Source organism: Pongo pygmaeus, chromosome 21, assembly GCF_028885625.2.
Source record: "Pongo pygmaeus isolate AG05252 chromosome 21, NHGRI_mPonPyg2-v2.0_pri, whole genome shotgun sequence".
Lineage (NCBI taxonomy): Eukaryota > Metazoa > Chordata > Mammalia > Primates > Hominidae > Pongo > Pongo pygmaeus.
This window is the reverse complement of record NC_072394.2, coordinates 36,205,089-36,228,044: the sequence shown is the minus strand read 5'-3', so window position 1 is coordinate 36,228,044 and position 22,956 is coordinate 36,205,089. Positions and strand designations below refer to the sequence as shown.

Here is a 22,956-nt window from a genome sequence, read left to right as displayed (position 1 = left end):
AGCTATTTTTTTTTTTTTTTTTGAGACAGGGTCTCACTCTGTCTCCCAGGCTGGAGTGCAGTGGCACGATCTCAGCTCACTGCAACCTCTGTCTCCTGGGTTCAAGTGATTCTCCTGCCTCAGCCTCCCAAGTAGCTGGGAATACAGGTGTGCGCCACCACACTCGGCTAATTTTTGTATTTTTACTAGAGACGAGGTTTTGCCATGTTGGCCAGACTGGTCTCAAACTCCTGACCTCAGGTGATCAGCCCACCTTGGCCTCCCAAAGTGCTGGGATTACAGGCATGAGCTGCCATGCCCAGCCTTGCTTCCCTTATCATCTCTCTAGGGCTCCCTGTGTGAGGGGCCCCGACCCCTCAGCCACCACAAGCTTCAGAGGGGAGTGCTGCCACCTAGGGGCAAAGAAGGAAACTGCCACAGCTTGGCCAGGCCACCCGGACATGTTATGACAAAAACATTTACTGAGCACTTTCTGCGTGCCGGGCACCATGCCAAGCCCCTGGTGCACTTCATCATACTGGATCCCCAGGACAACCCTATGAGGTAGTAGTATCGTAAGCCCCATTGTACAGATGAGGAACACAGGGCTCAGAGAAGTGAAGTGACTTGCCCAAGGTCACACAGCAAGTGCATGGCAACTCTTGGATTTGAAGCCAGATCTGTCTCATAGCTGCAGTCTAACCGTGACGCCTGAGTGCCTCCTAAAAGCTACATCACAGAGCTGTCTGAGGACGCTGTGGGGAACCGTCTGTGAAAAGGTCCAACACATAAACTCCGAAGAGTTTGTGGTAGGCCACCTGAAGAACAGCGGACTAGAGGCCACCCAGAGGCAGCCTGGAGGCAGAGTGGGGAGGAACGCCCTGTCTTCTCTCCCAGGGGCCCCAACCACCAGCCTAGACCAGCGGGACTCTGGGCTGCTCAGGCTTCAGCCATCTCTGTCCTGCCACCATGACTCCGCCCAGAAACCGTGGGTGGCCCTGCCCCCAACCCTAGAACGTTGCAGGGCTTTCCGGCAGGAGAGGGGCACAGGAGGGTGAGCATGGGCCGAGGTTTCTGAATGACATTCAGCAGGACTTCTGCCAATGGCTCGATGGCTCGCTTCCACTGGTAGGGATCACCGGTCTGCCCCCAGGGGCCCTGGACCCAAACAGGAGCATCAGGCCTGCCCAGGAAACAGACACCTCAGGTCTGTCACTCGGAGGCCTGGATGTAGACAGGCACAGCGAGCATGGCACATGGGCCCTCGGCCCCGGCCTGCAGCTCCGCCAGAGCCAGGTTGGAGCCCAGCCCCTCAGCGTGTCCAGGTACCACCAGCTCAGGTTCTGCGCCCACCGCACCACCCACAACAATGGACAGCACCGCGTCCGGCTCTGCGAAGGGCGGCTTGCCGGGGACGGCCTCGGGCACCAGCCCAGCCCCTGCATCCTTCAGCTCCTCCAGCCCCAGTGGGTCAGGCAAGGGGGTCACCACCTTGCGCCCACCACTGCCGCAACTGCGGGGGGCTGCCCTCCTCTGGGGGGGCCGCCGGGTTTGCAGGTCCTTGTCCTTTTGGGGGCCGAGACGACAGCGGTGATCTTTGAGGTATTTGTGGCGGGAAAAGCCCTTGGCGCAGCCAGCACAGCGGAACTTGTAGTTGCCCGTGTGGGCACGCTGATGCTCGGCGAGGTGGGCGCGGCGGCTGAAGGACTTGCTGCACAGGGCGCATTTGTGGAGCTTCATGCCTGGAGGGCAAGGGAAAGTCAGTGAGAAGCATCCAGACCTTCACCCCGCAACGGTGCCCTGTGCTGGGAATAAAATCCAGGCTCTTGCCCCACCAGCACCTGTGTGATCTGGCCCCAGCTCTCTCCACCCTCGTCGTCTGCCTTCTTCCAGCCACTCTCTGCGCCAGCCACGCTCGCTGTCCTCAGAGATGCCACGCTGGCTCCTCCCTCTGCGCCTTTGTACTTGCCATTCTCCTCTGCCTGGAACAGCTGCTCACCCCCTGCACCTTGGCTCGCTTTGCCAGGTCACCTCAGGCTCAGAGAGGGGCAGTGACGCCTGAGGCCACCCACAGGAACGTGGCAGCACCAAGACTCCAACCCAGCCCTGTGTGTCCAAGTCATTGACCTACTCTCCTAGTTTTCACACTTTCTTTAGTGACTGACTCCTTTCTGTAAACCTTCTCAAACAGGAGATTTTACACCCCCCAAGGGGACTCGACAATGCCTAGAGACATTTTTGGTTGTCACACCTGTGGCGGGATGCCACTGACACCAGTAGATAGAGGCCAGGGATGCTGCTAAACATCCTACAGGGCACAGGACAGCCCCCAGGACAAAATTATCTACAGGATTACAGGCCAGGCGCCGGTGGCTCACACCTGTAATCCCAGCACTTTGGGAGGCTGAGGCGGGCCGATCACTTGAGGTCAGGAGTTCGAGACCAGCCTGGCCAACATGGTGAAAACCCCATCTCTACTAAAAATACAAAAATTAGCTGGGCGTGGTGGCAGGCACCTGTAATCCCAGCTACTTGGGAAGCTGAGGCAAGAGAATCGCTTGAACCTGGGAGGCAGAGGTTGCAGTGAGCCAAGATCACACCACTGCACTCCACCTGGGTAACAGAGTGAGGCTCCATCTCAAAAAAAAAAAAAATTATCTGGCCCAAAATGTCAATGGTGCCAGGGTTGAAGAACCTTATTTTAGACCTCGGCTGGCATGTGGAAAGCCAGCCAGGCTGCTCTGAGGAGCTGCTGAGAAACTGAGGAGTGGCTTGGAGACCCCTGCCCTGCCCTGCCCTATCAAGGAAGCTTCTTGGCCATGTCTTGGACCTGGCTGGAATCTGATTCCCTCCATACCTCGTCCACACCTCTATCACACTGGGCACTGCTCCACCTGAGTCATATCTGCTCAGGTCAGCTTCCTCCTTGGACTGGGGGACTGTGTCTGATTCATCTCTATTCACCCTAAAGTCCCTAACACAGGCCTGGCTCATAGCCCACATAAGTGAAAGTGCTGGCTGGAATGTGCCAGGCAGGGAAAACAAGCCTCACGGGATATGTCTGCTCTTTCTCCTCCTGGCGGGTCTATCCCAGTGAACTAGAGCTGAACCAGACCCTCTTAGCAGGCCCAAGAGCCACTTACCAGAGTGGGAGAGGATGTGGGCCTTCAGCTTGTCTGGCCGGTTGAACTCCTTACTGCAGCCTGTGTGCGTCCTAAAACCCAAAGCCACCAGTCAGGGGGAGTTCACCAAGCTTAGGATCCTCTTGCTGGCCCCTCCATTAGCCCTGGGCACAAGGGACAGCCTTGTCCACCCTAAGGGCTGGGCAAGGAGGTAGTGTGGGAAGTGAGGCAGGCAGGGCCCAGGACAGGATAAAAGGAGAGAGGCCTGGCCGGGTACAGTGGCTCACGCCTGTAATCCCAGCACTTTGGGAGGCCAAGGTGGATGGATCACTTGCGATCAGGAGCTCGAGACCAGCCTGGGCAATGTGGCAAAACCCTATCTTTACTAAAAATACAAAAATTAGCTGGGCATGATGGCGGGCGCCTGTAATCACAGCTACTTGGGAAGCCGAGGCAAGAGAATCGCTTGAACCCAGAAGGCAGAGGTTGCAGTGAGCCAAGATCTTACCACTGCACTCTAGCCTGGGTGCCTGGGTGACAGAGTGAGACCCTGTCTCCAAAAAAAAAAAAGGAGAGGCAGAGAGGCCTGCCCTCAGGCCTGACATCTGTCCCACCCTCCCCAGCAGCACCCCTGGAGAATCTGTCCCACTACCCACCCCCCTGCATGGCAGTCTCTACTCACGAGAAAGGGCATTTGTATTTCTTGAAGGGCTCGTGGATCAACATGTGTCTCTTCAGTTTGTCCTTGCGGTTGAACGCAGACTCACACACTGAGCATTTGTAGGGCTTCTCGCCTGCAGCAGACACAGACAGGGAGAGCCAGCACTCGCCAGGAGTCGTAATCCGGGGCACAAGGGTCCCCGCTGGGCCCCTCAGGGAAGCAGCTCCTCTAGGGAGGTGGCCAGGGGAGAAAATAGCCTCTCTCATTCTTCGGTGGCTTTCTTTTGCCAGAGACAAGACAGGGCTATTTTGATAGGATGGTCAGGATAGGCCTCTCTGATGAGGCCATGCATGAGGAGAGACCTCAGGTCATCAGGGAGATGGTCTGGGCAGCAGGGAAAGTAGGTACAAAGGCCCTGAGGCAGGAGTGCATTTGGCGGTGCTGATGAAAAACAGGGAGGCTGGTGTGGCCAGAGAACAAGGCAGAAGGTGAGGGCAGTGAGCCAGCCAGGCCCACTTTTTTTTTTTTTTGTGAGACAGAGCCTTGCTCTATCACCCAGGCTGGAGTGCAGTGGTGAGATTTCAGGTGAGTCACTGCAACCTCTGCCTTCTGGGTTCAAGCAGTCCTCCCACCTCAGCCTCCTGAGTAGATGGGATTACAGGTGTGTGCCACCACGCCCAGCTAATTTTTGTATTTGTAGTAGAGACGGGGGTTTCACCATGTTGGCCAGGCTGGTCTCGAACTCCTGACCTCAAGTGATCCACCCGCCTTGGCTTCCCAAAGGGCTGGGATTACAGGCATGAGCCACCACGCCTGGCCAGGACTTTGGCTTTTACTCTGAGCCAGAAGAGAAGCCACCAGAGGGTCTGAGCAGCAGAGGGATGGGCTCTGATGTAAGCTTTTAACCTGCTCGAGTGAGGGTGGAGGTGAGGATAACCAGGAAGTAGCCCAGGACAGCCATGTTGGGAAGGCAGAGTCGGCAGCCCTTGCCACTGGATTGGCTGTGGCTGTGAGAGGAGGAGGGGAGTCAAGGATGAGGCGTGGCCTGAGTAGCAAGGTGGCCTCATGGCATTTACGGCAATTCGGTCCACCTCGGGGGACGAGGAATCACACCTTATCAACTGAATCCTTCCAACAAACCAGGAGGCACCGACTCCCATCATCCCCGTTTCACAGATGAGAAAGAAGACTGAAGTTCAGAGAGGTGAAGAGACTGGCTCAGGGGCTACCCCTATGGTTGGGGGAGCTAAGATTCCAGCCCAGCAGCACGATCCAGAGCCCATCTGAGCTACCCAGATCTTCCTGCTGTTAAACCTGTCCTGGGGCAGCTCTTGCCTGATGGGCTACCTGAGAAACCCACAGGAAATCAAGGGAGGTGCCTGCAAAGTTGCTGTGGTGTCACAGCCTGCCCTTTGGAAGGGGCTATTTCTGGGCTGCTGTGACTTCCTGCCATTATTTCCTTTCTGTTCTCCCTCTGGAATGAATAAAGTACTTCTGAAAAAACATCAACCCAGTTGATACGGAAATGCTGGTCCCTGCAATAGAATGCTCTGTGGTCATTAAAAAGATTAAAAAGGTCAATCTGTGTTTCCTGATCTGGAAAGATCTCCTGGACCTACTGCTAGTGGGGAAAGAAAATAGTAGAACAGCTTAACACAATCTCATCTTTCTTAGAAAAAAATATAATCCCTACTGGATATGTAAGCTCCAACAAAAAAAAAAAGAAAGAAAAAATACAACTCGCACACCCCAAAAAAGCCTTAGCCATGTGTCTCTGTAAATAAACTGAAGATGCAGGCAGAAAGATGGGGAGGTGTAGGGAGAGGATAGACCAAAGTGTCAGTGGCAACTACAACTTGAAGGGGAAATTTAACATTTTACTTTATGTACTCCTATATTGCTTCCATTTTTATAATAACCATGTATTATTTGTGTTTTTTGTTTTGTTTTGTTTCGTTTTTTGTTTTTTTTGTTTTTTGAGATAGAGTCTTGCTCTGTCGCCCAGGCTGGAGTGCAGTGGTTCGATCTTGGCTCACTGAAACCTCCATCTCCTGGGTTCAGGCAATTCTCCTGCCTCAGCCTCCCGAGTAGCTGGGATCACAGGTGCGTACCACCACGCCCGGCTAATTTTTGTATTTTTAGTAAAGACGGGGTTTCATCACGTTGGCCAGGCTGGTCTTGAACTCTTGACCTCAGGTGCTCCACCCACCTTCACCTTCCAAAGAGCTGAGATTACAGGCATGAGCCACCGCGCCTGGCAGTGTGTATTACTTTTGAATAATAATTTTTAAAAGCCATAAAGAGCAATTTGGTAATATCAAATTTACAATGCATTACTTCTTTTCCCTTCTTTATTGTGGAGAAATATACATAACAGAAAATTGACCATCTTAAGCTTCTTTTAAGTATATAGTTCAGTGGCACTAAGTACATTTGCACCATCATGCAACCATCACCATCATCTGTCTCCAGAATTTTTTCATCATCCCAAACTGAAACTCAGTATTACACATGCATTTTAACCTAGCGTTTCCACTCCTAAGAATATACACTACAGATACATTTCCAAAAGCTTGCCAAGGGACCCACACAGCATTGTGTGTACAAACTAATAGCTGAAATGTAATTTAACGGTTCACACATAGGCTGGGCGCGATGGCTCATGCCTGTAATCCCAGCACTTTGGGAGGCTGGGGCGGGGGGATCACTTGAGGTCAGGAGTTCGAGACCAGCCTGGCCAACATGGTGAAACCACATATCCACTAAAAATACAAAAATTAGCTGGGCATGATAGTGCACACCTGTAATCCCAGCTACTTGGAAGGCTAAGGCAGGAGAATTGCTTGAACTCAGGTGGCGGAGGTTGCAGCGAACCAAGATCGTGCCACTCAGTCTCAAAAAAACAAAAAAGGTTCATACATAGAGAACTGGCTAAATACAAGATGAAAAATTCATTGAGGAAGACTACCCAGATGTGAAAAAGAAGGTGTTGTTGGTAACGTCTTTTTGGGGGGGCCCGGGGGAGGGGGACCCACAGAATTTAGCCTCCAGGGGAACTGTAAGCACACATTCCTTGGGGAACATCGCCAAGGTATATGATAAGAAAAAAAGGCACATAAGTTATAGTATGTGCTCATTTTTGCAAACGTAAGCAAGCGTTTTATATATGTGTAAAATAAAACTAGAAGAATGCAGACTAGACCGCTAACAGTTACCTTTGGGGAAGAGAATTAGGAGTATTTTGCAAACTGCAAACCACAAGTCACACCCTGTTGGTGGTTATTTTAAGAATTAAAAATAGGCTGGGCGTGGTGGCTCGCATCTGTAATCCCAGCACTTTGAGAGGCCAAGGTGGGTGGATAACCTGAGGCCAGGAGTTTGAGACCATCTTGGCCAACATGGTGAAACCCCATCTCTAGTGAAAATACAGAAATTAGCCAGGCATGTGGTGAGTGCCTGTAATCCCAGCTACTCGGGAGGCTGAGGCACGAGAATGGCTTGAACCTGGGAGGCGGAGGTTGTAGTGAGATCACACCATTGCACTCCAGCCTGGGTGATGGAGTGAGACCCCGTCTCAAAATAAAAATCAAAAATAAAAAAACTAAAATTGAAAAGGACAAAATAGAAAACACTGTTTCGTAAAACTTTTGTTGCAATACATCCTATGCGTGCTTCCTGGGTTGCAATATGAAATGTATTTTTTACCATAGGTCGTAGGAAAGAAAAAAAAAGGAAAAACATTGGATTGTCCATCTGAAGTGAGAGGGAGTTTATTTTTTTATATAGGCTTTTGTCCTGTCAAGGATTTTCCCTCAGGTTTTCTCAACCTTTAGATCCTTTTCAATTAAAAAACAATTTAAAAATTTAACTAATAAAAAAATCTAAAGATTAATAGAAAAGAAAATGTCAGTGTGTTTCAACTGGGGAACCAAGGAGACGGCGTTTTGTTCAGGTTTGAATGGGAACTTACAGTGAGAGCAGTGTCCCCACCACAGGGGGCAGAGTCAAGAGTCCCTCACACAGGCCGGGTGCAGTGCCTTACGCCTGTCATCCCAGCACTTTGGGAGGCCGAGGCAGGAGGATCATCTGAGGTCAGGAGTTCGAAACCAGCCTGGCCAACATGGCAAAACCCTGTCTCTACTAAAAATACAAAAAACTAGCTGGACATGGTGGTGGGAGCATGTAATCCCAGCTACTCAGGAGGCTGAGGCAGGAGAATCGCTTGAACCCAGGAGGCAGAGGCTGCAGTGAGCCAAGATCTACCACTGCACTCCAGCCTGGGCAACAAGAGCGAGACTTTGTCTCAAAGAAAAAAAAAAAAAAAGAATAAAAAGTCCCTTCCACACAACCTCCAGGGGCTCTTCTCTGCTTTAGCGGTGGTGGGAATCCCTTGTTCATGAATTAAGGCAGGTGGGTCAGGGGCCAGGAAGGAGAGAGGAAGGAGGAGCAAGGGGAGAGGCAGGAGGGCTGGAGGGAGACAGAGAGCGACAGAGAGGAGGGGGAGGGGGAGGGGGCTGGAGGGAGAGGGGAGAGGACAGGGGAGGGAGGCTGGAGGGGGCTAGAAGGAGATGGGGAGAGGGAGGGGAAGGGAGGCTGGAGGGAGATGGGAAGGAGGAGGGAGAAGGGGGCTGCAGGGAGATGGGGAAGAGGAGGGAGATGGGGAGGGTGAGGGAGATGGGGGGAGAGAGATGGAGAGAGGGAGGGAGATGGGGAGGGGGAAGGAGATGGGAAGAGGGAGGGAGGTGAGGAGGAGGAGGGAGGGGGGAGGGAGAAGAGGAGGGAGAAGGAGAGGGGAAAGGAAATGGGGAAGAGGAGGGAGAAGGGTGCTGGAGGGAGATGGGGAGGAGGAGGGAGATGGGGAGGAGGAGGGAGACGGGGGCTGAGAGAGATGAGGGGAGGGGCTGAGAGAGATGAGGGGAGGGGCTGAGTGAGATGGGGAGGGAGATGGGGAAGCGGAGGGAAAAGGGGCTGAGGGAGACAGGGAGAGCCAGATGGGGATGGGAAGAGAGAGAAAGGGATGAGGAGAGGGGGAGGGGGAGGGGAGGGGCTGGGCTGGAGTTCTCGGGGGCAGGGTACCTACCTGAGTGGATGTGAGCATGCAGTTTGAGGTAATGCTCCCGCCGGAAGAACTTCTTGCACACCTGGCACTTGAACCTGCCCCCGCTGCTGTGGGTGGGCAGATGACGCCGCAGGTAGCGTTCACAAGGAAACACCTGGGAGAGAAGAGGGGCCTTCAGGTCTGACTCACTGGGCCCCCCTCCCCTGGCCATCTTCTGAACTCAAAGGTCCCTCGTTTCCAGCCCCTATAGAGACACCTTCCTTTCTGGCTACAAGGGGCCAGGACCCAGAATGTCAGACTCAGCCCTTAGAACTTCATGGCTCCCCACAAGCCCGGACAAAACATGTCTGCCCTGAGCTTTTGCCCGGATGTTCTTCCCACCCAGAGGGCCTTTCTCTCTTTACTGACAAACTCTTACACATCCTTCAAGACCCAACTCGGGTGTCACTGCTCCTGTCAAGCCTTCCCTAGCTCCCTGGTGCTGTGCCCGGCAAAGCCAATTCTGCCTTTGAATGTCCACCCACACTTTTAAGTCAGCATTTAACCCACTGAATGACAGCCCTTTGCTTACACAGGAGCTCCAAGTGGGCAGAGAGGGGCTTTCATTCCCCAGCACAGAGCCTGGGTCAAATGACTGACAAGTAAAAGAATTAATGGAAAATGAGCAAATTTAAAGAAATCAATGGAAAGGTAATTTTTTACTTTTATTTTATTTTATTTTATTTTATTTGAGATGCAGTTTCGCTCTTGTTGCCCAGGCTGCAGTGCAACGGTGCGATCTCGGCTCACTGCAACCTCTGCCTCCCGGGTTCAAGCGATTCTCCTGCCTCAGCCTCCCGAGTAGCTGGGATTACAGGTGCCTGCCACCACTCCCGGCTAATTTTTATTTTTAGTAGAGACGGGGTGTCTCCATGTTGGTTAGGCTGGTCTCTAACTCCTGACCTCAGGTGATCCACCCACCTCAGCCTCCCAAAGTGCTGGGATTACAGGCGCCCACCACCACACCCAGCTGATTTTTGTACGAAAGGTAATTTTTTTAAAGCCAGAAAACACAGAAGTGAAAATCTCTTTCCAATCCAGGCAAAGGAAGGGCATGTATTCACACATTCATTCATTTTGGTAAAGTATTGGTCAGGGGCACAGACCCAGCTGCCCCACTGCTTATTGGCCCCATCATTTCCTAGCTAGGTGACCTTTCTGCCTTGGTTTCCCCACCTGTAAAGGGGGATAGTAATAGTACACCTATCTTCTAGTTAATTCCGGTGAAATGCTCAGAACAGCATCTGGCATGTGGTTCTTGCTCAATTCATGGTATCTTTTACTTGGACCACAACTTCTAAAGCTTAAAATTAGGCTAGATAATTAGAAACATCTAGAATGAGGCCAAAGTGAAACCAGGGCTGTCCTGGAAAATCTGCCACGTATGGTTGTAAGAAAATGAGTAGAGTGAAGAAGCAAGTTAAACACACCAGGGAGACGTAATCAGCAAAATCCAGACTGCGAGGAACACCACTGAACCAAATGGCCCAGTTTCTTCAACAAATAAATTCAGAGGAAAGAGAAAAAGGGAGCAGTGGTGGGGGGCGGTGGGGCGGGGGGGACCTGTAGATTAATAGAGGCTTTTGTTATGTCAATCAATTGCAATCTATGGACCTGATTCAAATAAACTTTACAAAATGATGAAGCTTTGAGACAACTAGAAATTGGAACACTTCCTGGATGTTTGATGTTATTAGGAACAGGCTTTAGTGAGGCTTCCAGAGTCACTGAAAAGAAGAGTCCAGGATGGGCACGGTGGCTCATACCTGTAATCCCAGCACTCTGGGAGTCTGAGGTGGGAGGATCACTTGCCAGAGTTTGAGACCAGCCTGGGTAACATAGTGAGCCCCATCTCTACAAAAAATTTATGCTGGGTACAGTGGCTCATGCGTGTAATCCCAGCACTTTGGGAGGTCAAGGTGGACAGGTCCCTTAAGCCCAGGAGTTTGAGAACAGCCTGGGCAACATGGTGAAACCCCGTCTCTATAAAAATACAAAAATTAGCTGGGCATGGTGGCACTTGCCTATAGTCCCAGCTACTCAGGGGGCTGAGCCCAGGAGGTTGAGGCTGCGGTGAGCCATGATCAAACCACCGCACACTAGCCTGGTGACAGGGTAAGACCCTGTCTCAAAAAAAAAAAAAAAAAATTAAAAAGAAGAGCCAATTGTAATAAGGATAATCTTACATCAGGAAGCTGGGAGGCTGCTGCTGAGACACTAGGCCTGGGACCAGGACAGCCCACCCTTCCTGGCTCCAGCAGCAGCCCCAACATGGCCACATCTGGAATGTGATGGATGAGATGGCCAGGCAGAGACACTGTGTCATCTGTGGAGCAGCCCCTGAGCCCTGCCTGCGTGTCCTATGGTGAGAGAGGAGAAGGAAAGGGTGAGGTGTGCACCCCACCCCACCACCTCCTTTCCCCTATTATAGCCTAGGGCCCCGGAAAAGAGGACAGTGGCACCCACCTTCTGGCAGTGTGGGCAGGGGAAGTTGTGAGTGGCGGTCTGCAGGTGGTGCTCCAGGGCCTCGGGGGTGGAGTATTTGTTGACACATTTGACACACCTAAGTGGAAGGAGCAGGAGAGGTGAGGGAGGAAACACAGCAGGCATAGGAAGCAGCCCCCCAGCCACCCCAGGGTCAACATTAGGAGGCAACATCCTACAGTTAATTCATTCCAAATCCATCCACTCTTCTCAATTGCCACTGCCTGTCCTCATCTGAGCGCCATCGTCTCTTGCTCGGACTTGTGCAGTAGCCTCCTCACTAGCCACCCTGACCCTGCCTTGCCTCCTGTAGTCCATTCTCCACAGGGTGGCCAGGGGCACCTTTAAAAATGAAACTCAGGCTGAGCACAGTGGCTCACACCTGCAATCCCAATACTTTGGGAGGCCAAGGTGAGAGGACTGTTTGAGACCAGGAGTTCAAGATCAGCCTGGGCAACATGGCAAGACCCCTATCCCTATGAAAAATTTAAAAATTAGCTAGATGTGGTGGCTTCCCAGCTACTCAAGAGGCTAAGACAGGAGGATCGCTTAAGCCCAGGGGTTTTGAGGTTAAGTGAGCCATGATTATGCCACTACACTCCAGCTTGGGTAACAGAAAGAGAACCTGTCTCTATTTAAAAAAGAAAAAAGAAAAAAAGCCTGGTGTGGTAACTCATACCTATAACCCCAGTACTTTGGGAGGCCGAGGCAGGCGGATCACCTGAGGTCAGGAGTTTGAGACCAGCCTGGCCAACATGAAGAAACCCCGTCTCTCTACTAAAAATACAAAAATTAGCCAGGCGTGGTAGCGTGGACCTGTAATCCCAGCTACTCAGGAGACTGAGGCAGGAGAATCACTTAAACCCAGGAGGCGGAGGTTGCAGTGAGTGGAGATCGTACCACTGCACTCTAGCCTGGGAGGCAGAGTGAGACTCTGTCTCAAAAAAAGAAACAAACAAAAAAAAGTAAGTCAGACTATGCCACACCACTGCTTAACCCACCTCCCACCTTGGCCTACAAGGCCCTGTGGTCCGACCCACTCCCACCTCTCAGACCTCATCCTTCTCCCTCTCTCCACCTCACTCACTCTGCTCCAGCCACCCTGGCCTCCTTGACCTACCTTGAACACACCAGGCTCATTCCCACCTCAGGGCCTTGGCAATGGCTGTTCCTGTTCCCTGAAACACTCTTCCCCAAGTCTTCCCCAGGCAGTGCCTTCTCATCCTTCATGTCTCAGCTCAAATGTCACCTCCCCAAAGAGGCCCTCCTGGCCACCCTGTCTCAAGTTGCCCCCCACCATGCACTCTCAGCCACTCCCTATTACATCACTCAGTTTTATTTTCTTCTTACCACTTCTTACCTGGAATTATTTATTATTTGCTTACTTGGTTATTATCTGTCTCCTCCACTAGCAAGTGGTCCCTGTTCCAGATACCACATCTTGCCCATTCACAAGCTGCTCCCAGCACCAGTGAGAACTTGTTACATTAAAGAGTCAGACAGATGGGGATCCAAGCCCAGCGCCTTCCCATTTCTGACCCGCTGGGCCTCCTCATTCAAAAAATGGGGTGCGAGTCCCAAACAGACCTGCCTGTCACTCATTCTTATGACTGTCACATGGCTGGGTGCATGTGGGTGCATGTGAGGGATTAAAGGCCTCATGCCTTTAATCCCAGCACTTTGGGAGGCTGAGGTGGGCGGATCACCTGAGGTCAGGAGTTCAAGACCAGCCTGGCCAATGTGGTGAAACCCTGTCTCTACTAAAAATACAAACATTAGCCAGGTGTAGTGGCACCTGCCTGTAACCCCAGCTACTCAGGAAGCTGAGGCAGGAGAATCACTTGAACCTGGGAGATGCAGGTTGCAGTGAGCTGAGATCACACTACTGCACTCCAGCCTGGGCAACAGAGTGAGACTCCATCTCAAAAAAAAAAAAAAAAAAAAAAAAAGAGAGATTGTCACAGAGTCTGACATAGTTTGTATCTGTGTCCCCACCTAAATCTCATGTTGAACTATAATCCCCAGTGCTGGAGGCGAGTTCTGGTGGGAGGTGATTGGATCATGGGGGTGGATTTCTCATGAATGGTGCAGTCCTCTTGGTGAGTCCCCTTGGTGCAGTCCTCAGGATAGTGAGTGAGTTCTCGTGAGATCTAGCTGTTTAAAAGTGTATGGCACCTCCCTCTCTATCTAGCTCCTGCTTTGGCCATGTGACATGTCTACTCCCCCTTCTCCTCCTGCCATGAGTAAAAGCCTCCTGAGGCCTCTCCAGAGGCAGATCTGCTAGCTCAGACACTATGCTTCCTGTACAGCCTGATGAATCGTGAGTCAAATAAACCTCTTTTCTTATAAATTACCCAGTCTCAGATATTTCTTTATAGCAGTGCAAGAATGGCCTAACACGGAGTCAAAAAACACAACTGTGCCAAACAGCTCATAAACATGTCCTCACAACAGCCGTCTCAGGCCACCAACCACTCTGAAGGGAGAAAAGACACCACCATCTCCCCATCATGAAAACATGTGCCAGCTAAGGAAGAAAGGGTATTATCAGACAAAAAAAGAAAAGAAAAAAGAAAACATTTGCCAGCATATTGACCTATTTACAATGAGTTATCAGTGAGGAATGTCACAGGTAGGTGAACAATTCAAACCAAAAACAAAAAGGCAGGCTGTGTAGAGTACTGCCTGTGGGAAACCCCAGGCAGGCTGCACCTGCGAAGGGCCCAGGGGAGCCCCACAGACTGCACTCTGAAACTACACACTAGCCAGGCGCACTCTGAAACCACACACTAGCCAGGCGCGGTGGCTCATGCCTGTAATCCCAGCACTTTGGGAGGCCAAGGTGGGCGGTTCACTTAAGGTCAGGAGTTCGAGACCAACCTGGCCAACATGGAGAAATGCCGTCTCTACTAAAAATACAAAAATTAGCCAGGTGTGGTGGCTCACATCTGTAATCCCAGCTACTTGGGAGGCTGAGACACAAGAATCACTTGAATCCAGGAGGGCAGAGGTTGTGGTGAGCCAAGATCATGCCACTGCACTTCAGCCTGGGTGACAGAGAGAGACTGTCTCAAAGAAAATAAAAAAAGAAAAGAAAAAGAAAGAAATCACATACTAAATGCCTCCAGGCAGCAGGAAAGGGAAGGTGGGGTGGGAGCAGAGGTACCAGGAGGGCAGAGACTTAACTAGCTGGTGAGATGGGAGAGGACAGAATCTCACAGGCTTCAGGGGCTGGGTTTGGGGGAGACATAGGTTTGTGTCGGAGATTGTTTACCAATAGCCAGGAAAATTAAAATCTCCTGCCAGAAACAGCACCTGAATTAAGTCATCCAAGGTAACATCACCAGTAATGGAGCAAATCAACATCACATGCCTCCTGATATGACACATGGAGGAGGACACAGTATTTGTTGTGACATTCCTGACAAAAGTGCATGCCCTGAATTTAATCATAGGGTAAAATCAGGCAAACCCGAACTGAGGACATTCTACAGAATAACCTGTCTATACTCTTCAGAAATATCAAGGTCTCGAAAGACAAAGACAGAGGGAGGAACTATTGTAGCTTACAGGACACGAGAGAGACAAAAGAGACATGACAACTGAATTCAACATGTGATTCTGGTTCAAAAAAAACTTTTTTTTTCTTTTTCTCTAAAGCATGTTATTGGAACAATTGGAAAATTCTGAATAAGCTCTGTAATTAGATAACAGAATTGTACTGATATTAACTTCCTGATTTCTTTTTTTTTGTTTTTGAGACAAGAGTCTCGCTATGTCACCCAGGCTGGAGTGCAGTGTCCCGATCTCAGTTCACTGCAACTTCTGTCTCCCAGGTTCAAGGGATTCTCCTGCCTCAGCCTCCCAGGTAACTGGGAATACAGGTGCCCGCCACCACACCCAGCTAATTTTTGTATTTTTAGTACATACGGCATTTCGCCATGTTGGCCAGGCTGGTCTCGAACTCCTGACTTCAGGTGATCCGCCCACCTCAGCCTCCCAAAGTGTTGGGATTACAGGCGTGAGCCACTGCGCCTGGCCTGAATTTTTTTTTTTTTTTTTTTTTTTTTTTTTTTTGAGATAGGGTCTCATTCTGTCCTTCAGGTGGGAGTGCAGTGGTGTGATCTCAGCTCACTGCAACCTGTACCTCCCAGGCTAAAGCAATTCTTCTGCCTCAGCCTCCTGAGCAGCTGAGACCACAAGCATATGCTACCATGCCTAGCTTTTTTTTTTTTTTTTTTTTTTGGTAAAGACGGGGTTTTGCCACGTAGTCCAGGTTGGTCTCAAACTTCTGGGCTCAAGCAATCTGTCCACCTCAGCCTCCCAAAGCGCTGGGATTACAGGCATGAGCCACCGCACAAAGCCCAACTTCCTGATTTTGGTAACTATAGTATACTGTGCTTAGGAAGAGGTTATCCTTGTTTTTAGGAAATACAGGCCAGGTGTGATGGCTCACGCCTGTAATCCGAGCACTTTGGGAGGGCCAGGCAGGAGGATCACTTGAGGCCAAGAGTTCAAGACCAGCCTGGGCAACACAGTAAGACCCTGTCTCTACAAACAAACAAACAAACAAATTTAGCTAGGAGTGATGGTGCCTGCCTGTAGTCCTAGCTACTGGGGAGGCGAAGACAAGGCGACCACACCTGTGAATAGCTGATGCACTCTAGCCTGGACAACACAGTGAGACTCTGTCTCTAAAAAAATCAAAACTGTCCAGGTGTGTGGCTCACGCCTATAATCCCAGACCTTTGGGAGAACAAGGCAGGTGGATTGCTTGAGCTCAGGAGTTCCAGACCAGTCTGGTCAACATGGTAAAATTCCATCTTTATAAAAAATAAAAAATTAGCCGGGCCTGGTGGCACATACCTGTGGTCCCAGCTACTCGGAAGGCTGAGCTGGAGGATTGTTTGAGCCCAGGAGGCGAAGGCTGCAGTGAGCTATGATCATGCCACTGCGCTCTAGCCTGGGTGACAGAGTGAGACCCTGTCTCAAAAAAAAAAAAAAAAAACAGGCCAGGTGCAGTGGCTCATGCCTGTAATCCCAGCACTTTGGGAGGCCAAGGCAGGAGGATCACTTGAGCCCAGGAGTTTGAGACAAGCCTAAGCAACATGGCAAAACCCTGTTTCTACGAAAAATTAAAAAAAAAAAAATTAGATGGGCATGGTGGTGCACGCTTGTAGTCCCAGCTACCCAGAAGGCTGAGGTGGGAGAATCACCTGAGCCTGGGGAGGTCAAGGGTCAAGGCTGCAGTGAGCCATGATCATACCACTGCATTCCAGCCTTGGTGACAGAGTTGAGACCCTGTCTCTAAACAAAAAATTAATTAATTATATTAAAATTAAAATAAATACATAAGTTAAATTCATGAAACAAAGGAAAGCTTTAAAACACATATATTGAAGGCCAGGCATGGTGGCTCATGCCTGTAATCCTACTACTTTGGGAGGCTGAGGAGGGTGGATTGCTTGAGCCTTGGAGTTCTAGGCCAGCCTGGGCAATATAGCAAGATCCTGTCTCTACAAAAAATACCAAATTAGCTGGCAGTGTTGGCACACATCTGTAGTCCCAGCTACTCAGGAGGCTGAGGGGGACGGATTGTTTGAGCTAGGGAGGTCAAGGCTACAGCGAGCCATGATTGTGCCACTGTACTCCAGCCTGGGTGACAGAGCAAGAACCTGTCTCAAAAATCAATCAATCAATAATAAAATTATGACAAAATAAAAGGTTTAAAAAGAACACTTTTTGAAAATGATTGCCCGTGATATGGGGAAGTGGGTCATAGTGGATGGAGAATTCCTATTCACTCTATGCCCTGTGATAGTTTTAAAATATTGCACTGTATTTATAATTAGTTTTTGAAGTAGATAATTAATCTTTAAAAAAAAAAAAGGCCGGGCACGGTGGCTCACGCCTGTAATCCTAGCACTTTGGGAGGCCAAGGCGGGCGAATCACGAGGTCAGGAAATGGAGACCATCCTGGCTAACACAGTAAAACCCTGTCTCTACTAAAAATACAAAAAATTAGCAGGGCATGGTGGCAGGCGCCTTGTAGTCCCAGCTACTAGAAAGGCTGAGGCAGGAGAATCGCTTGAACCTGGGAGGCGAAGGTTGTAGTGAGCTGAGATCCCACCATTGCACTCCAACCTGGACGACAGAGCGAGACTCTGTCTCAGAAAAAAAAAAACCCTTTGAACTCTGACCTGCAAAATCACTTCTAGGAACTTACAAAAGAGCAAAGATGTACTTCCAAAGTTGTTCCCTGTATAATTGTTATACTAATGACAAACTGAAAATAACCTCACTAACCAACAATGGGAGATGACATAAGTAAATCACAGTACATCCATGCACAATGGAATACTAAGTAGCTGTTTAAAGAATGAGGCAGGTCTATTGTTGCTGAAATGCAAAGATGTCCATATTACTGATGTTTTTGTTTTTCCCCAAGACAGGGTCTCATGAGTGCAGTGGCATGATCACGGCTCACTGCAGCCTTGAACTCCTGGACTCAAGAATTCCAGCTCAGCCTCCCAAGTAACTGGGACTACAGGCACATGCCACCATGCCTGGCTAATTTTTGTATTTTTTGTACAGGCAAGGTTTCACCATGTTGCTCAGGCTGGTTTTGAACTCCTGGCCTCAAGTGATCTGCCTGCCTCGGCCTCCCACAGTGCTAGGATTACAGGCATAAGCCACCGTGCCCAGCTATATTACTGTTTTAAGTGAAAAAGTTTTAAGTGATAAAACCACATGTACAGTGATCCCATTAAATCAGTCTGTTTGTTGGACATTGCGCTACAGGAAGACAGTGTGATGAATTTTCACCAAATTCAGTGACTGTATTTGGGATCACCTGACTCAAATATAGTCTGTGATATTTATATCTGTATCCATATCTGTAAACATATTTATTACACATATATACCAAAGGATATCCACCAAGAGGTTAATAGTGCAGTGGCGATCTCTGGGTGACAGTTTTGGTTTTTTGTTTTTGTGTAGGTTTTTACAAAATTGTTTTCTCTGCATTGAACATTGACTTTTGCAATTGGGGGAAAAAAATCAATAAATCTTATTTTTCTTATTTTTCTTTTTTGAGACGGAGTCTCTCTCTCTCTCTGTCACCCAGGCTGGAGTGCAGTGGCACGATCTTGGCTCACTGCCACCTCCACCTCCCGAGTTCGAGTGATTCTCCTGCCTCAGGCTCCGGAGTGGCTGGGACTACAGGAGTGTGCCACCACACCCAGCTAATTTTTGTATTTTTTTTTTTTTTTTTTTTTTTTTTTTTTTTAAGTAGAGACAGGGTTTCACCATGTTGGCCAGGCTGGTCTCAAACTCCTGACCTCAAATGATCTGCCCTCCTCGGCCTCCCAAAGTGCTGGGATTACAAGAGTGAGCCACTGCACCCAGCCAAATCTTACTTTTTAAAAGAAAATACTAAACATATAGTAAAGATATAGTGGCATGACTAAAAGTCATTTGAGAGGTTTGGGGAAAGTACACATAGGCAGGCCAAGGCAATGTGGCTGACAGGGAACAGAAACCAGAATGACAGGGCTTAGACCTCTAAAGATATGAAGAAGCCACCACAGCCACTCAAATGTCACTATGAGACAGAATCAATTCTCATGGTGTATAAGCCACTGTTATTTGAGGTCTCTACTGCATGCAGCCAAACGTCTACTTAAATAACACAAATAATAATAATTGTAGCAATAACATTTATTGAGTACCTACTATGTTCCAGGTACCATGTCTAAGAGCCTCAGCCTTGTCTTACTTCATCCTTATAAATAATCCAATAGGGCAGGCACTACTGTGATCCCCATTTCACAGAGGAGAAAACCGAGGCTCAGAGTGGCTGAATACCTTGCCCAAGGTCATTCCCTGGATTTGCAGTCAAGACAGGATTTAAGCACAGGCCAATGGCTCCAGAACCCTTATCATTACCCATGACACCATTCCACCTTCAGGCCATCCAAATGGGGGCCTGGCTCATTGCGCCTTACTTTTGGGATAGGACAACAGCTCCAATGTCTACAAAAGGCCACTGGCACTATGACCCTGCAAGGGGACTGCACAGGGTCATCAGCATCGGGCTCAACCTTCAACCTGCAAACTCCAAGACCAGGGCTGTGAGGCTTCCAAGATCTCACACTAGGGTTCGAATCTAAACTCTGCTGATGTTGTTACTCTGGTGGGCAGGTCACTTCTCTTTGAACCTCAGCGTCTTCATCTTCAAAATGGGGAGAATACCACCTACCTCCCAGGACTGCAGGGATTCATGTCACTAAAGGCAAAGCTTGGCACAGAGCAGGTGCTTCCTTCCCTTTACTTGGCATCTCACTCCAGAGTCATACAGCCACAGGATCTCACAGATAATCCACACATCAGAAGGGCAAGAGCCAAAGAAAATTTATCGAGTGCAAATGGGAATAAGTCATCACTGCCAGAAATCTCTGCCCCTTGGCTGGCCAAAGCTTTGCCCGGCTTCCCTGCCTCTCTTGCCCCATTTCCCAGAGTCTTGGGGGCAAGTTACCCTACACCCCATTTCTTGAGTTCTAGTTCCTCTGCCAACTTCTCAGAGCTCTTGTGATTTCTATGTGGCCCTTCATGCCTTGGCCCCACTTTTTCCCATAGGCCCCATCTAAACATCTCCCTCCCGCTTCCACTCTACATAACAGTCATTCTATTAATACATCACTTGCTATTGTATTTTAAAGATGTGGTTCCTCCTGCTGGGAACACACTCCATCCATTGTCTACCTGGCAAACTCCTATTCATCCTTCAAAACCCAGTTGAGATGTCACTGTTCTTGGGACAGCTTTTCTAGCCTGCTTCCCCTGTGGTATCTCTATACCTTATAAACATATATGATAGCATTTTATCAAGTGATATGGTGCATTTGTTTACACACCTGTCACCCTGAGCAGCCCATGCATTTTAAGCTCAAGGTATTTACTTATCTCTGAACCCCAGAAGCTTCACCCAGGAGTTATAGGGGCCTCATTAACAGAAACACCAAATCTCTGCAGGTACAAGTTTGTACAGAGAAGCAAAAACCATTGTAATGGGAAAATATTTGCTAATGAACTGGAAGGAGGCCCCACACAAACACCACTCCTGGCCTTTTGCTACTATCTACCCCCATGGGCTTTGTGAGGCAGGTGCTCCCAGATGATGTAGGCAAATGCACAGCAAAATGACTGCAGGTGGGGGATTTCACGACATCATCCAAGTGATGTTGTACATCTGCAAATAACACCATCAACAAAGGAGGACCCGGCAAACAGACCAGAAAACAACTGAGGCAGAGAAACTCAACAAGGATGATCAGAAGTCAATAGCTCCAAAGAGAGTGACGTGAAGATCTTTTTTTTTTTAAGACAAGCGTCTCTGTCGCCCAGGCTGAGTGCAGTGGCGCGATGATGGCTCACAGCAGCCTTAACCTCCTGGGCTCAAGCAATCCTCCCATCTCAGCCTCCTGAGTAGCTGGGACTACAGGTGCATGCCACCACACCTGGCTAATTTTTCTATTTTTTTTGAGACAAGGTCTTGCTATGTTGCCCAGACTGGTTTCAAAATCCTGGGCGCAAGCCATCCTCCCACCTCAGCCTCCCCAAATGCTAGGATTACAGGTGTGAGCCACTGTGCCCTGCTTTAACGTGAAGATCTAAGGATAAAAAGCATGTTGCAAAACTGAGGAAGCCTTTCGTCATTTCTGCCAAGGGACCCTCTTCATGACCACAATGGAAGACTGAAGTGATATAAATGATTATCAGAATAAATTACCCCAATAAAATCCATACCATACCTGATCCATTCCTTGTTCATTCTAAGAATCATCATATAGGCTGGGCACAGTGGCTCGCGCCTGTAATCCTAGCATTTTGGGAGGCTAAGGTGGGAGGATCACTTGAGTCCAGGAATTCAAGACCAGCCTGAGCAACATGACGAAACCCCATCTCTACAAAAAATACAAAAATTAGCTGGGCGTGGCGGCACATGCCTTAGTCCCAGCTACTCAGGTGGCTGAGGTGGGAGGATAACCTGAGCCTGGGGAGGCTGCAGTGAGCTGTGATCGTGCCACTGAACTCCAACCTGGGCAACAGAGCAAAACCCCATCTCAAAGAAAAAATTAAAATAAAAATAGGAATCAGCATATAGCTTCAACTTTAACCTAGATCTTATAGATTATAAAACAAATGAATATTATTTTTATGATTTTTCCTTTTAAACATGCTACTGTTCATTTTATTTTATTTTATTTTATTTTTTTGAGACGGAGTGTTGCTCTGTTGCCCAGGCTGGAGTGCAGTGGCACGATCTCGGCTCACTGAAAGCTCCGCCTCCCGGGTTCACGCCATTCTCCTGCCTCAGCCTCCCGAGTAGCTGGGACTACAGGCGCCCGCCACCACGCCCGGCTAATTTTTTTTGTATTTTTAGTAGAGACGGGGTTTCACCATGTTAGCCAGGATGGTCTCCATCTCCTGACCTCGTGATCCGCCTGCCTCGGCCTCCCAAAGTGCTGGGATTACAGGCGTGAGCCACCGCACCTGGCCAACTGTTCATTTTAAAATGTATTTTATTTTGTAGAGATGGGGTCTCATTATGTTGCCAGGCTGGTCTCAAACTCCTGGCCTCCTTCTGCCTTGGCCTCCCAAAGTACTGGGGTTACAGATGTGGGCCACCATACCCTGCCCATTCTTTTTTCATTGTTAAGAACTGGTGTACCTCTTTGACTGTAAGCTAAATTTTGTAGATTATGAGACAAAATAATACTGTCATAATTGTTTAGTTTCAAATAAAATGCTCAAACCTTTTCCCACTATGAACCAGGAGATACAGGTTCCTCTTTTTAAGGATTTTTTTTGGGAAAAATGTCTGCCAAGACATAAGAATAAGGAGAGCCAGCATCCTTTCTTCCACCAGTGCCAAAGCCCAGAACCCACTCTGCCAGGCTGGACCCCAGCCAGGAGCCTCAGTTTCTCCTTTCAAATATCTCACTGGTCCTGAGCAGTCAGAACCACCAAGGCCACAGGCCCTGGGCTCCCTGCCCACCCACCCGTCCACCCAGGGAGAAGGAAGCGGGAGGCACTTACTTGTAGACGGCGTTGTCCTTCTTGGGGCTGTGCTGTGGCAGGAGGCTGTGGGAGTACTGGTGCACGCCCAGGTCGTACAGCGAGGGGAAGTCCTTGCCGCAGAGGTGGCAGCGGTAGCTCAGCTCCTCCTGGTGGCTCTTGATGTGCTCCAGAAATGTGTCAAGCTTTGGGAACGTCTGGGCACAGCTTTTGACCACACACTTGTACACCTTGAGGGAAGACGCTGGGCAGGTGACAGGAGGCAGGAGAACTTCCTCCACTGCAGCCCCTGCCCTGTGGCATTGGCCTTGGACACTGCTGGTAGATGATCTGACCACTGCTCCCTCTGCCCCCCTGCTGCTACTGGATCCCAGGGTTTTTATTCATTCATTCATTCATTCATTCATTTTTGAGACAGAGTCGCACTCTGTCGCCCAGGCTGGAGTGCAGTGGTGCAATCTTGGCTCACTGCAACCTCCACTTCCCAGGTTCAAGCGATTCTCCTGCCTCAGCCTCCCCAGTAGCTGGGA

At 49.5% G+C, this 22,956-nt stretch overlaps 1 protein-coding gene across 5 annotated transcripts in view; it reads right to left on the bottom strand.

Annotated features, from left to right (window-relative positions):
* Positions 1-441: 441 nt before the first annotated feature.
* ZNF341 (zinc finger protein 341) overlaps positions 442-22,956 on the bottom strand; it is a 60,098-nt gene continuing 37,583 nt past the window's right edge. For all 5 annotated transcript variants that reach the window (XM_054467489.2, XM_054467488.2, XM_054467491.2 and 2 more), the window contains 6 exons: positions 22,448-22,656; positions 11,327-11,423; positions 8,843-8,975; positions 3,784-3,895; positions 3,123-3,193; positions 442-1,721 (listed from right to left, as the gene is read on the bottom strand). In XM_054467489.2, the coding sequence (XP_054323464.1) occupies positions 1,192-1,721; positions 3,123-3,193; positions 3,784-3,895; positions 8,843-8,975; positions 11,327-11,423; positions 22,448-22,656 (1,152 nt within the window). In that variant the 3' untranslated portion in view covers positions 442-1,191. The remainder of the gene's footprint in view (positions 1,722-3,122; positions 3,194-3,783; positions 3,896-8,842; positions 8,976-11,326; positions 11,424-22,447; positions 22,657-22,956) is intronic.